This window comes from Gasterosteus aculeatus, chromosome Y (genome assembly GCF_964276395.1).
Source record: "Gasterosteus aculeatus chromosome Y, fGasAcu3.hap1.1, whole genome shotgun sequence".
Classification (NCBI taxonomy): domain Eukaryota; kingdom Metazoa; phylum Chordata; class Actinopteri; order Perciformes; family Gasterosteidae; genus Gasterosteus; species Gasterosteus aculeatus.
This window is the reverse complement of record NC_135709.1, coordinates 17,095,777-17,110,747: the sequence shown is the minus strand read 5'-3', so window position 1 is coordinate 17,110,747 and position 14,971 is coordinate 17,095,777. Positions and strand designations below refer to the sequence as shown.

The 14,971-nt window shown below is 44.4% G+C and overlaps 1 protein-coding gene across 6 annotated transcripts in view; it reads right to left on the bottom strand.

Annotated features, from left to right (window-relative positions):
- Positions 1 to 563: 563 nt before the first annotated feature.
- Positions 564 to 14,971, bottom strand: part of LOC120812191 (protein BANP) — a 24,977-nt gene continuing 10,569 nt past the window's right edge. For 5 of the 6 annotated variants that reach the window (XM_040167994.2, XM_078097619.1, XM_078097618.1 and 2 more), the window contains 3 exons: positions 13,795 to 13,839; positions 4,691 to 4,831; positions 564 to 1,283 (listed from right to left, as the gene is read on the bottom strand). In XM_040167994.2, the coding sequence (XP_040023928.1) occupies positions 1,167 to 1,283; positions 4,691 to 4,831; positions 13,795 to 13,839 (303 nt within the window). In that variant the 3' untranslated portion in view covers positions 564 to 1,166. Of the gene's footprint in view, positions 1,284 to 4,690; positions 4,832 to 6,816; positions 6,981 to 13,794; positions 13,840 to 14,971 lie in introns of those variants that run through there. The other variant, XM_040167997.2, reaches the window with a different exon arrangement.

The window sequence follows — 14,971 nt, the reverse complement described above, 5'->3', positions numbered from 1 at the left end:
GGGAATTTAAGAAGTACTTTAATACAGCTTCCCAAGGAGAAAGAGGGAAAACAAAAGCCGAGTGGGAGGAGAGGACTATGTGCGAGCGCCAGAGAGGGGAATGGACAAGATGAATAAGCGGGGGGGGGGGGAGAGAAGGGGGCGTCAGAGACAGCAACAACAGACTAGAAACAGGAGGAAGCAGCCAAGACCGCGAATGTTGTTCCATCAAGTTCATTTTGTCGCCTGGTTCCTTTCCACGAGTCCAAAATACACCATTACATCACACCGAGCATGGGAAAGTTCCCCAAACCAACACACAGCCCGAGATTATCTCCTTCATTGTTGGCTGCAGATATTCACCATTAGCCGAGGATCAAATCACATCGGGGCTGGAGGGGAGTCGGTAACCGCTGTGCCACCTTGTTCATAAATGGTAAATACAGGAAATCAAACTATTATTTACCACTCTCTTCGATTGTCTAGGTGTAGCAGATGAAAGCTAAAGTCATGCCTTGGACATCTTTGAGGCCACTTTGATGCCCGGGGGTTTGAAATGCGGAGAAAACTAAAATAAAAACACCTTTTTTTTATGGCAACCACAAAATGTTTTATTCACACGCACGAGAGACAAAACTAGAGTAACAACTTCAAGGTCTCCTTGGTTTTTCTACGAGCAACTTTGCCCCGTCTACCGCTGGCACCAGCTCTTCTATTACATGGTCTTCTACCTCCAAAATTAAAGCTCTCCGAATACTTCAGCATGTTGCAATTATATAAATCAAAACAAACAAACAAACAAACAAAGCTGTGTGGCTGAAGTAATATGAAAACAAGGAGAGCAAAGCAAAAGGCAGGCCAGGCTCACAGCCGGGGGAGATGCGGTACGAACCGAATCAAGGAGTGCTACGGGAAACTAAATCAATCGCGACCAAAAGAGGCTGTGCTCAGCGACGTCTACTGTCCACTGCAGTCCACCGTGACGAGACACGGGGAGAAGAGGTTGGCAATGAACTGAGGAGATTGCAGGGGAGAGAGAGAAAAGAAAAACTCCTGCGTTTCATCAGTAACCTTCGGCATTTATCACAAACGCTTTCCGACTCATGTGCATTTGCCAACCTCCGAGACTCGCCGGGGGCGACGCTGTGGAGAAGAATTCCGGCCTGTGTTGGACCAGAGGGGGGCTCTCAGGTGGCCACAGAGGTAACAATCTGGAGCACCTCGCCGTTCTCTCCCTGGATGGCCCCTTGGATGGCCTCTTTCACCTCCATGTCCGCCTGCAGCGCCGGGGTCAGCTCCACAGCCTGCAACACATCAGAGACAGCAGAGGGGAGGAGGTGATAATTCTGAAGACCCGTGGAGATTCGATGCTGCGTTCTGCTACAGCAAATTGGGAGTAATTAGGAAAAGACTGTGACACAAGTGTTTCCTGTGCACAGATGGGGAGAAAGCAGCCTTTAGGACACAAACCAACGGAGAAAAGAGAAAGCAAAGAGAAGAGAAGAGAGATTTTGGGGGAGATGAAGAAAGACATTTGGGCAAAGGGCCGAGGAAAGAGGTGGGACGACAGGTGAAGAGGGACTTGGCCAGCGATGAGCTATTTGTATTTAACGCTCTAGGGTTGTCTCATGTGGTTGTTGTCAGACAGAGCAATGTATTGTGTTAAACCTCAAAAGACGAGAGGTGCATGACTCATGAGTCCTGGATGATGACCGTGAAGAATGACTCACTCCTTCCTCAAACGCACGCCAGAAGTTTCCTCAAAAAACACACCTGCAGCGTTGAGTCCTCCCTCCCGGCAGACGCCAACATCAACGTGTACTTGTACAAAGTGTAATAAACTTGAAACACTGGACATGTTGAACCAGTTGGAAAGTGGATAATAGATTCACTGCTTGGTGGTTCACCCGGGCTGTTGGTGCTGTGTAAGCAGAACTTTGGACCTGAAATGCCCTTTCCGATAGCCAGACTATCTCCGTGCGTAGCCCCCCTGCTCCATCCAGTTTGTGAAATGGAAAGTATTTAACAAAAAGAGGAAAAATGAAGAGATAAATAATTACAGCCCAAGTAATTTTTCTTGAACTTGTGTAACTGCTACCACATATCTGGAGACAGATGAAAGCAATTCACGGGATTCAACACTTTTCAGAAGAGGGCGGGCCGGGAGGGAGGGGGAACAGCGCTGACCTTCCTCTAAACTTTGAACTGCCAGCGACGTTTACACTTGGGGACATGGGAACCCAACTGTGATAATAACCCCCCCTCGCCCCTCCTGTACCGGACAGCTACCGGCCCTTTACTTTCACTGTTCTGTTTTAACTTTTGATGATTGATTATCAGTTATTGGTGGGATCGATCTTGTTTAGGTTTACTCTGTAACGTCCTTTAAGGCATATAAAACATTTTCTTTATGGAAAATTGAAAGAAAAGTTTCCTTAAACCCTCTGGATGCATTCAACGCTGCTCATTATTTTGGCAGTGAGGTTGAATGAAAATCTGCATTTGACGAGTTGATTCATCATTTGAGCAATAAAACACCACATTGTTAGCAAGTTCTTTCATTATGTCCTCGACCCCGTCTTTGCGCCCGTCCCAAATGCTGATGAGTGAACAGACTTCTTCTGACTTTGTTGATTTCTGGCAAGGTCTGAGTACAATCAGACATTAGGCAGAACAAATCCATGCTCATAAATCAGTTGAGTAAACAAACAGTCGGATTGCTTTGAGAAACGTGGAGAGCAGGCCTTGGAATATAGGGCGGCAATTGTTTTCAACTCAGTTCATCAGTTTGTGTGTGATCCACACCCAATATGATGGATGGATGCAAGAGGCTTTAAATACCTCTCACAGGTTGAACCAGTTACCTCCACGACTGGAGACAAATCACCAAGAGAGCCCAGTTCGAACGATGGTGGATCACAGTCTGCAGGGAGATCCGTACCAGGCTGCAGGACGGCAGGTATTTCACACACCAAAAACCATTTCAGCTGATTTCTGTTTGTATGATACTAACACAACAAAGACAGGATGGAGAAGATGTGATATTAAATCTATTTGGGGGGAGAACAGAGAAGCAGAGAGGACAATGGAAAGCGGTTCTTTTACATTCCTGGCCGTGTGGGGCGCGCGCCTTCCCACCTCCACAAAAGGCTCCATCGCAAAGGGATTTAAGGAAGATCTAACAATGACTCCTCTTCTCCTTTTAACGCTTTTTTTTGTTAAATTACTGTTTTTCCAGTAATGACTTTAAGTTGAGTCTATTTTATTTGAGCATAATTATGACAACAGGGTAAAAGGAGGCCTACAATACCTGCAGGTAGTTTAGCTAAATTGCACGCATAATTATTATAACACTGTGGTAAATTATGAATGAAATATTACAGGCTTTATTCTCCCCATTATGAAGCGGCTCAAACCATCACAGAACAAAAGAAGGCAGGCGTCAGCCCAAACAAACAGAAAGCTTTGCTGCCTGAAAAAAAAAGAAGAAAGAAAGATCGCAGACGAGATGTTTAAAGATTCCTGAAAATCCCAAAATATGTTTTGATGTTTTAGTGTATTTTTCACTTAATTCCCTGTCATGATTTATGAAGCTGTGACAATTCTTTAACAATTGATCGATATATTCATGACGTACTCTCCAGCAAAGCGGGAAATGCCGTTTTTGACACCAGCACAATGATCAACTGCGTTGGCATCCAAGTGTTGTCAACTGTCTCACTGTTTCCAACGCGGCGTGGACACGATGTTCTTCTAGTTGAGTCATTGGTACAAACAATTAAAAACACAGTTAAAAGCAATCGAAGGCACAAGACTGTGTGTGACTCCAAATTCTGCAGTAAGAGAAAGGTTATCGTTCCTACCAAACAGTCAGTTTCTTACGCCACTATTGAGTGGTTAGAGGCTGCGCTTTGCAGGATAGTTTCTGTAAGTTTGATCAAATCCCTTTTGGAGTTAGTTTAATTGTTTATGACTTGAGGTGGTGTTGTGTTTTATGGAAAGGCAAACGTGCACATTTGGGACCGTCTTCACCAAAACCAGCTGATGTGGCTCGTAAGCACAGTGTAGTTACTTCCATCGGACATTCCAGACTAACAAAAGTGGTAACTAGTAAGGTACATATCTGAACCATTTACAACTGATGCGTTAAACTGAACCTCGTAGCATCGTGAAATTATCCAGAAGGCTCACAAAGTAAAAGGTTTTTAAAAAGTTCACTTTTAAATCTAGATTTGTATTTCAGAAACACCCTCCCATAACTTCTTGGCAGGTTTTCCCGCTGATTTTAAACATAAATGGCATCTTCGTGCAGACCGAATATGAATAAGAACATTTTCCTTAATAGGAACACTAGACTCCAGACTCCACCTTTCAGTCCGTGACTTCTACACACCAGAGCACAAAACCGCCCGGCGTGCTGGGACGTGGACTTTCTGGCCGAGCACCCGAGAGCACAGATGAACAGCAGCCGCAAAGGATTGATCGACACTATTTATTTCTCAATGAGGGGCGGATGGGGAACAGTTCATCATTGTGGACTTCTTAAAACACCAGCCCATGCAGTAAGACTGATTTACATCAGTGCCAGGGTCTGTTTCAGCTCAGACAATAGACGCATACTCCAGCACTTGGAACGCGCCGCCCCCCCAGTTACAACCTGCAGCCAGCGAGAAATAGCTTTTTGTGTATGTGTGTGTGTTTGTTTCTTTACCTGTACGGCAGCTGTATGATCTGCAACTGGGGCCAGTTGGACGTACTGCACTTGGATGTCAGACGGGAGGGGGGAGCCCTCCACGGCCGTGGCCCCTCCATCGGTGGATGCCACCGCTATGAGCTGAGCCCCGCGCAGCACCTAGGAGAGATAAGAGGAAACAACCGCGGCAGACGTTTTCACTCCACTCTCGAAACGACCATCATTTAATCAACCTCGCTCTCGCTGCTCGTGTTGTACGAGGAGTTCAAAAAGCAACAATCTGCAATAGTCTACCGCACACATCACTGGAAACTACAAAATGAAAACAAACAGCAGGAAGACTAATTTATGTCCCATCTGATGTGTTTATGTTCTTTTATTGATTACAGCCGTCATGGTTTACAATCACAGTGCCTCAGAAACAAGTAACTTTGTGGTAAGGAAAGAGGCATCAGCGTGGCGTAAATAAACATTTCGGTTCTGCTGTTCGCACTGCTTCCCATCCCGACCTCAGTGTATACGTTGAGCTGGAGAGGAACTTTATGGCCCCATTCAAATCAATTGTATTTTTTAAGAGTTCTGTTTTTCCTAGGCTCCATAACATGATATACATGATATTTTCATTCAATTAAAGTCATTGAGGAATGGAGGGCGAGCCTTCGCGGGGGAACCCGACGCTTCTGACGCACTGATCACAGAGAAATGCTAACACAGTACTCTATAGTCTGTTCCTATAGATGGACTGCCACTGCAAACATGCAGCAGGAAAACAGGGAAATCTTTCTTATAAAATGCTCATTTAGAATTAATTTAGGAATTTGTTAGGAATTATGAAGTGATCTTTGATATTCCTCAAATTACATACATACAAAACATTTTCCTCCCTATATACTAAAAACATACACAATGTTGATAAATTAAGATTTTTGCAGTAGTTCCAACTTTAGTAATCCATCCTTTTTTGATAAATAAATTAAATGAATTAATGATATAAGTTGTTGATATGATAAAAAGTTTGGACCCATCCTCTCATTGAATGAGAAGCTAAACCCGCAGACTCTCATTGTCATCTAAGAGACAGCCGGTTTCACCATAAAAAATCTGCTGCCTCTTAGCCAGAATGTGCCAGAATGTGCCAGGCCTGGGCGTCCCGATGGAGGCTATTAGTGTGTTAGAAGTCTGACTGACTCAACTCCTGAGAAAACCAGGACGAGTCCAGCACAGACATGGACGAGGCGGAGTGAGCGAGACTCTTAAGATAGCAGTAGACTGTTTGGTTCAAAGGAATCAGTGTCTGAGGAGCTATTAAAACATTCCTGATCAATTAGAGCATTAGCCTGCAGGGTTAGTTCAAACACTAATCAGGTAGTGAAAGACTATCGATCAATATACTTTTGCTTCTTCCAGAGCGTTAGAAGAGAAGATCGATAGCACTCGTGTGCATGTGCACTGGTTCCAGAGCTGGAGCCAGCAGTCAGCTGGCACGAAGCCGCGGAGCAGACGGAAACCGCTACCATGGCTCGTTCCAAGCTACGCTGCACCTATTTCCCAAAATGTTACTCTATTGTTCATACTTCAAGTAAGGATCATCCCAAAAATCCATTACATTTTTTTTTTAAATGAGCTCCATCAGTCACCTCATTGAGGACAGTGAGAAAGCAAATGTGTTGCCAGCGTTTCGTCATGGTAGACGTCCATCCTCGTCCGCGGCACTTCATCACGCTGCTCTCTCGGCGGGGATCAGCCTGCCTGGCGCGCGCATGTGAACGCACAGGCGGAAGAAACCCAAGCACCATCACGTGTCTGTACCGCGAGTGTCCACTTCAGCGCAGCTCACGAGATTGGACGTTTGATACTTGAGATGCTAAAAACACTTGTCTGGCTCAATTAGATTCTCAACCTCCATTTGCAAGTGTTTTTTTGCATTCTCAGCTGTGGGGAGCAGCGCACGGAGGCTCAGGCGAGCATTTAAAGAGTTGGAACGGTGTGTGAGATCTTCGCGGCGATTACACAGGAACTTCTCGGATCCGCATCCTGTCCCACGACTGGCCGGGTCAGAGCAACTCCTCGCCTCTGTTTGGGTGGATAACTGTCATGCTCGATGTTTAAGTATGACTCAGCCGAAAACGATTTAAGGCTAAATCTGCCCTCAAGAAACATCCAACAACTTCACGGAAGTTTACTCGGGGATACATGTCAGTCTTTCTAGTAGAATATACTTACCTCTATAGATATGAAGTCTTGATTTGTTATCAATAGTTGCCACATGGTTGGTTCATACACGACACTGTTGAGCACCATTACAGGACTGTAAGATTGAGCAAACACCATATAATCAACACAATAAGTGGTTTGGCAATGATGCAAATAAACAATAGAAATCTAAAAAGGACCTGAAGGAAATGTTTTATGAGGGACAAAGTCAATCTGCTTGAACAGAAAATCAAGATTGCTGGTAGAAACTAATGAATTGCACGATGAGAGCAATGTTTATGGGGGCTGTCTCGGAGCGGACATGTCCCCTGACACCGGGGGAAAACTTTACAATCTTGCCTTGATTGCCTAAAAACTGGTATGAGTCACTTCGACTGAAGACCAATATATTTTATTTGACATGGTGGGCTTAATTAGTCAGAAACGGGGGCCAACAGCAGATCTTAAGTGGATTAGATATTGTTGATCTCCCAGTTTTAGGGACTGGGACACTGAGATAATCAGCGCCGGCTGGCTGGCCGGCCCAAGAGAGGCGATGATACCACAGCGCAGTCCCGGAGAGAAGAGTGCTGAACAATCAAGAGCATCTTAAATCCTCTGCAGGCTCACTATCGGCCGTGGCCCTGAGAACGCGGGGAAGGGAAAAACAAAAAGGAATCTTTTGCAGATGCTGTAATGCTTTCAGTAATGGATCCAGGACACCGAGGAGACACACAAACTTGAACAACAGGGCCTCATTTGAAAAAAAAAAAAAAGATTCAGAGGCTGGAAGACGACGACCAACTGGATAAACTAGGCATCGTTGCTCTTCCCTTGTCTGAGCAAAGCATTTTTTACAATGTACATTTTTGTCCTTTACTTTCACGTAAAACTAGTAAAACAAGATAAATAAGCTTTTGAGAAAGTACGGGTTGTGTGAAGATGCAGTGGTTGGTAAGAGTATTTCATCAGTAGGAAAATTCATTCCCGGTAATGCAGATACTGGATCAATTCCCAGTCTCATGGGAGGCACTCCAGCTGAACCCAGCTGGGAATCGGACTCAATAATACAAGTGAACTGCTTTGTGTGCGTATGTATCAGTAGCCTTTAAAGAATTTAGTATCGACATACACTGGAATCCCCCAATAATAAGATCCTCCTTGCGAAAGAGTCAAAAGTCCTATCCTATCATTCCAGTTCCTATCATTGCTCCTCTTTGGTCAGATGGGAAAAAAAACAGGGAAATGAAAAAAGAAACATTTAGACTTTGGCTGGAACTTTCTTTAAGCTTCACAGCCGGAAGATCACTGAGTAACATTAGCTCTGGGTGGGTGGGGTAGTCGGTGGAGGAGTTGGGGGTGCTAAGGCCTGGCTGCGACTATGCTGTAAAGATGCCCATAGACGCAGTGGCGTGCTGAGCGATTGCTACGTAAAGATTGGGAAACTGAGCACACCGGATTATGCACGTCTCAATGAGAGCATGAACTCCTTTTTTATTTTACCTCAGATTCTGAAAACACTAGTCGGATTTCAGCCGGCCCTCAGCTCATATTATGATCGAATGGACATACGTGGGCTGGTGCAACAAATAAAAAATAAAAAAAGAATACGTCAGTAGCTGAAACACAAGCCAAAAGGTATCACACTTTCTTTACTTGTGATTTGGGAATTCTCTCACTTATTTGCAGTTGTAGGTCCAGGCTATGACAACTGATGCTAGCCTGCATTACTGATGAATCCATCTGCTGTCAACGCACTGCTCTGACATACACCCGCGATATAAATATTTATGTCTTGCGATCCCTGACCTGGTAACCTGGCCCACTGCTTCCCATCTCCACACACACACACACACACACACACACACACACACACGCACACACAAACCCCCTGACGCCGTTTCTACACCAAAGGTCGGCACCTGCATCCAATCAGTCCCTCCCTTGCATCCCTTCACTCGGCAACTCCCGCCAGAACACTGGGAGTCGGATTCGGACAGGACGCGGAGAGGGTTTACGACAAAACAGGCGTGACTTCATTTTTGATCCAGAAACAGCAAATCAAAACGAGACTGATTACAAAAAAAACTGCCGTTATATAGAGTCAATGCCACCGATCCATTGAGGGTTTTTCTCTGTTCTTATGCATGCTCTTATGCAAGAAGGCATTTTTACAATCGCTGTAAATGTCATGATTTCATGACTGTGTTTAATTTGACGGTGCCAGAGAAACTTATATACACAGCTTGTAAAACTCAAACTGACAAAATATCACACTGCACAAAATACCTGTGAGTCGGCACCTATCTGAGCAGGTAATTGAGACAAAAACTATACATGCACAATGCCAGAGACCAGAACATCCTACTGACCCAACGAAGGTGAAACATACGATTCCATTTACGGTTCTGGCACGTTCATTTAAATATCCAAAACAAACAACATTGCTTTGGAAATTACATTTTAAGACTAGACAAGTTCCCGGGGACTCAAGACTGACCCTTAAGCAGTTTCCTGAAGAGGACTAAGTGGATTCAGGGCTCATGTTTAATACACAATAGAAATGAACCCAACTAAAACTAACTAATGCGTCATCACACATCAGCAGATAGCACACTGGAGTTTTTTAAATGACTGACGTACCACTTCAGATGAAATTCCTTTCACTGCTTCCTGTGCACTTGCCAGCAGCGGTGAAAGGGAAAACAAAAACACACTCTTCAAAGAGGGGTCGCTGGGAAGAAACCATCCATCTCCCCCATCTGGCTTGGGCTTCCTCTGGAATAATGCCCAACAGTCATGGTAACGTTCCAAGAATGTGTAGCAACACCTTTGCAGTGTATGTAAAATGTTATTTTCTATCACTACAATAAAAAAACATTTTATTTTACTTAGAATTCCTGTTGAAGATGATGACTAATGAGTGAAGCAGGGCCGACGGTGAGTCACGGTGGAATTCATCTAGAACATCTGTTCCCGATTTCGCGCACGTCCACACGCACGCACTCGGTTCTGCATACAAAGATAAAACGCTACCACCACTGTGGGTACCAGCCTCTGCACTCATCTAAACACACACACACACACTTTATCTCAGAGCCATGATGCAACAAGGACACAAAGCAGACCACTACCCCTTTGAAACAGGATCCACCACGAGACCTCGACACCCTCAAATGTCTAAACACGTCCCACAGACTCCAAACATTGGTCGTAAAACATCTTGTTTGCATCTTTTCATCTCATGTCTGCCTCCTCTCGAATGACAGGAATCCCAACAACCGCATAGTTATTGAACACAAAATTCCTGAGCGGTGGGAGAGAGAGAGAGAGAGAGAGAGAGAGGGAAAGTGAGTCGGGGACGGGCCAGCCGCGCGATCGCAGCACAGATCACACGCCGGTTCTCTGAGGTTAAACACTGTTAAGGCATCTGCTTTCTGTGTGCTCGTCACAAATCGTGAGGCCGTGTCCTAGAACGACCAGCATTTTACAAACGTTAACTAACAACAGACATTGAAGAGTAGAGGTCTCTCCTTTATATACCAACCCCCCCCCCCCTCGTCTTATGTTCATTACCTCACTCAATTCTTTCCCTTGGCCCTGTTTTGCTCTCCTCCGTCGACTCATTGACGTGTCCTCCTGTGCACCGCTCTTACACAACGCACTGCCTGTATTTATCTGGGTTCTGGATTTACGGGTCCCAACGGTTCGGAGTTGCACTCTCTGCTCTGTGACCAATTTCCCACAAGGAACATGAAGAATTCCCATAAGGAGCCTCCAACAGATGCACTGACAGGAAGTGGTTCAAATCGGGGGAAGGTGAGGTGGGTTCGTGGAGGACGGGGGGTCATCCGAGGCCATTGCATTTGCCTAAGCCACTTCAGTTTCTGGAGGACTTATGTGACACGCGGTACCTCGCGTGTTTTTACACTTCACTGCCCAACCAGCCTCGGTTATCACTCAATGGGACAACACCTGTCTTCCAGAACGTGTCCCGTTTAGGCTTTCACCCTTTTGGATGTAAGATGTGAGGCCCACTGTTCTGTCCACTGCATGCAGTGAATCTTTGGGAACGACACGATGAGCATGATGGGGTAGACAGAGGGGTCACTAAGTATCATGCAAAAAAGTCTCGTACGTAGACTCAAGTTCATTCAGAATGCGAAGGAAAACAAATTCCAGGAGAGATCACAAAATAAATGCCGGATTACAAAATTGGCGATACATCAGTCGTACGAAAACACACATCAGGTTTATGTCTGAACTGTTATGTCTTTGTCTAATGCTCCTAACAAATTTTGGTCCAAGATACACAACACCAATCAGGATAAATACATAGTATGTCACTTGTGTGCAACCATATCTGGTCCATGTGATTTATCTTTGTGATTAAGTACGAATCACTAAAATCATACTTGTTTGGGCCCCACTTCCCTCGAGTGTCTTGTGAGTAAGTTCCTGGGTTTGTTGGTTTGTAGTGCTTCACTGCGTGTGTGTGTGTGTGTGTGTGTGTGTGTGTGTGTGTGTGTGTGTGTGTGTGTGTGTGTGTGTGTGTGTGTGTGTGTGTGAGTGTGTGTGTGTGTGTGAGTGTGTGTGTGTGTGTGTGTGTGTGTGTGTGTGTGTGTGTGTGTGTGTGTGTGTGTGTGTGTGTGTGTGTGTGTGTGTGTGCGTGCGTGTGAAAAGCTTGACCTGCAACCTGAAGTTGAAAGAATAAGTCGCTGTGTTTGTTTTGGCCATGACCTCCGATCGTTTTGCAGACCCAATCAAAGTATGAACCGCAAAGAAAGAAGGAAAATAAAAGTGCTTTTTATTGGACCCTTTGGTGTCCATTTTACGAGAAGCTAATGCCTATGCAAAGTCCACACCATACAAAACCGCTTGAAGAGAACCTGCTAACACTGAACGTATTCTTATGTCCTCTGCACTGATATGAACATGTGGTGTGCCACATCGTGGTGCAAAATTCAAAACTCTGGCCCAAATCCTCGAGAAGGAGAGGAATGCTGCTATCGGGGACATTCAAGGACGCAAGCAGATATGTTTTCATGCAGAGAACTACCTCAATCGAGTGAAAACACGGAGTAGGACAGCAGATAAAGCACATAAAAAACACTCATATAAAGCAGATGCATTCACACATCTCCAACGTGTGGGCACACACACAGGCCTCAGGCGCTTTGGACCAACGAGCAAATTGAATGCAATGGTAATCACACGATGAAATATAGCGCTGAGGTAGAAAGCACATGATTGGGGGATCTGGTGAGAGGTGGCAGTCATGGGCGTCAGGTAGGAGGAAGCTTTAAAAATAATCTGTCAGTTACCAGAAGGGCCGAGTGCGCTAATGAAAAGCATGTTAAATTGGATCACAAATCACAATGTGGCTCTGGGTACCGACAGATTACCGATCCTTCATTTTACCTTAATCTGTCCACACAGTCCGCTATAATGCGGCAGACACATAACCCGCCTGTGAACAAGTATTACGTTACGCTGTCTCGGTAACACGAGGCGGGCGTGCACATCCGACCCACATGAGTGATGAAGACCATCAGCGAGAGGGTTGACTATTTCTATATAGCTTTTCGTGGCACAGAGCGCAAAAGCTGGAATGGTGTAATGGTGTTTGCCTCGCCACAATTGTTTAAGGGCACAATGCCAAAGTAACATAATAAAAATGGTAGGTCACTTTCATAAGAGGGGCATGTGTAATAAATTCACTTTAAACATTTTGCCATAACAACCCCAAAAATGAATATGTGTATCCTCCATTCAACTTTTAGGAAGGGGGAAAAAACTGGACAGGCTGTTGCATAAAAACACCTGTTGCAACAAAACCACACAAAACGGTTTAACAGACAGATGGGCAGCATGAGAAATAACTTCCTTCCCTAAAGTCCTGCTGCTTGACAAACATTATGAATTCATGAAAGTGGAATGAAGCGTCCATATGTGCCCTGCGCTGGTCAGACACGGGCCAGCTCGGCTTAGATCGACACCCGCTCGGATATCAGCAGAAAGAACAGAGGAACAGGAAGGGCCAGGATGTCCGAGACGGGGGAGGAGGGATGGACAGACACACAAGACACTCGGAGGACACAAAGACACGGGCGGTGAGCGTGTATGTTTCTAATTAGCGCGGCATTATTACATAAAAGTCTGTGGTAGTTTGTGATGCTGTTGAACGGAGGCAGCGGGGTGGGTGGTTCATCGAGTGGGTCTCTGACGTAAAACACGCACACAATGGTGCTGCCAATGGTTTCACAATATTCTGATTCACAGGTGGTGGTAAGAAATGTAGCAAGAAGAAGATGGCCAGCGAGTAAACATGGATTGAAACAATTCTCGATTAAACACACGACTAAATCTGCTTTGTAAATGTTTTATGAGTACGATGATGCATTCAGCACATTTGCTGGCGCTCGAAGATACTTGTGTAACATTGGAACCCCGCGGCTGATTGAATGATGAGTCAATTCTGTGCATATACTACAAAACAAGTCATTTTCATTCCTGTTTATGTTTCTACTAGTTTGTTGCTGCATTAAAAGAAGATACAATCTACAATGTCTGAATGAAAAATTGATCATTTGAATAATAAATAACAATTCAATAAATGTATATCTATGTATTTATTTGCTGTATTAAGTTTGAATAAAAGTAAAGCCTGATTTACTAGCACATAGTGATTAATTAAACACTGCTATCATATGAGCATTCAGCATCGACCAATCACTCTGCCCACAGATCTGGCAGTAAAGTCATGTGGGTTTTTGTGTTTTTCAGAACCACAGCTGCTTTTGAAGGATCTAATTCACTGTACGTAAAGCACAAACGTAACAAGTGATGCAGATATGTGGCTTATCACCCACCGCATGAATTCATTAGTGTATCGTACCTCTTAATTAGTTTTATGTAAACGTTCTTACCTGTCCATCCTGACCAACGTGTACCTGGTGGATCTGGAGATTTCCCTGAAAAAGAGGAGTGACGCGTCCCGTCAAAGGTCTGATGCCATATTAAATACACATAATCATTTTGCTATTTTAACCACCAAACATCGAGTCACGGAAATGATAACTCTTGCACATTTCTTTGGCCTCCTATTTGAACCAACGTACATTGACAACGGATTACTAAAACCTGCCTCGAGGTGAATCCGGTTCTAAAAAGGGTGGTAAACTGAACAAGGTGGAACGTGAATGTCTGAGAAGAATCAAGACCTTTTTCCCGGGTTTCTGAGCATCCGCGGTTTGGCCGAGGGTTTTTTTAAAAAAACGCAATGACATAAGAGTGAGAGGACGTCTTTCTTCAAACGCCAACGTTGCGTCATTCACGGTGAAGTTTACAAGACCACATTAGAGAGAACGTCATCAAAGCCAAATTTAGAAACGCCAAACTTTGGGTTGTTTTCTCTTTGTCAATCGCATCTAATGCAGCGAATTGCCTTTTCAAGGACGCTAAAACCAATGAATTTGACGAATTTAGCCTGTTCCAAATGTGTATGTGTCTACACTTCATGTCATAAATCCCTCTTCCAAATCTTCAAAAAATATCACTAACAATGATGCTGATGTGGAGGTTTCTCTCGAGCAGCTGGTGTGGTTTGGAATTAGATTTTGATTTTAACAGCCAGGCTGTGTGTGCACGCAGAGTGCATGTCTGGTGGGGGACATGAGACATCTGGGCATTATGTGGAAACTAAAGTCATAACCCTGCGCAAACGCAAGCGGATATATAAACATTACGTGACATCTGCTTTCGTTAAAATTCACCAATGACTTAATTGTTGTCAGATATTACTCGGGTGCATTATGCCTCTTTTGGATTACAGGAAAAGTGTAATTTTGTAGAGTAACGTATTGGGTTTTATGAAAAAACTTAACTTTATTACTGGGAATTGCATTCTATCCACGTTAAAATATACATCTTTAAGCATCCCCGTGTTTGGAATTGTTGATTACAGTTCAACTCAATTCAATTCATGCAAATTTGCATTAAATTGTCTTGTCGTTGTGTCTGCAAAGTTCTGTAGAATTTGCAAAAAGCCATCCAGGGTGCGTTTGCTTAATCTCCATGCTCACACGGATACGGTGTCCACAATGT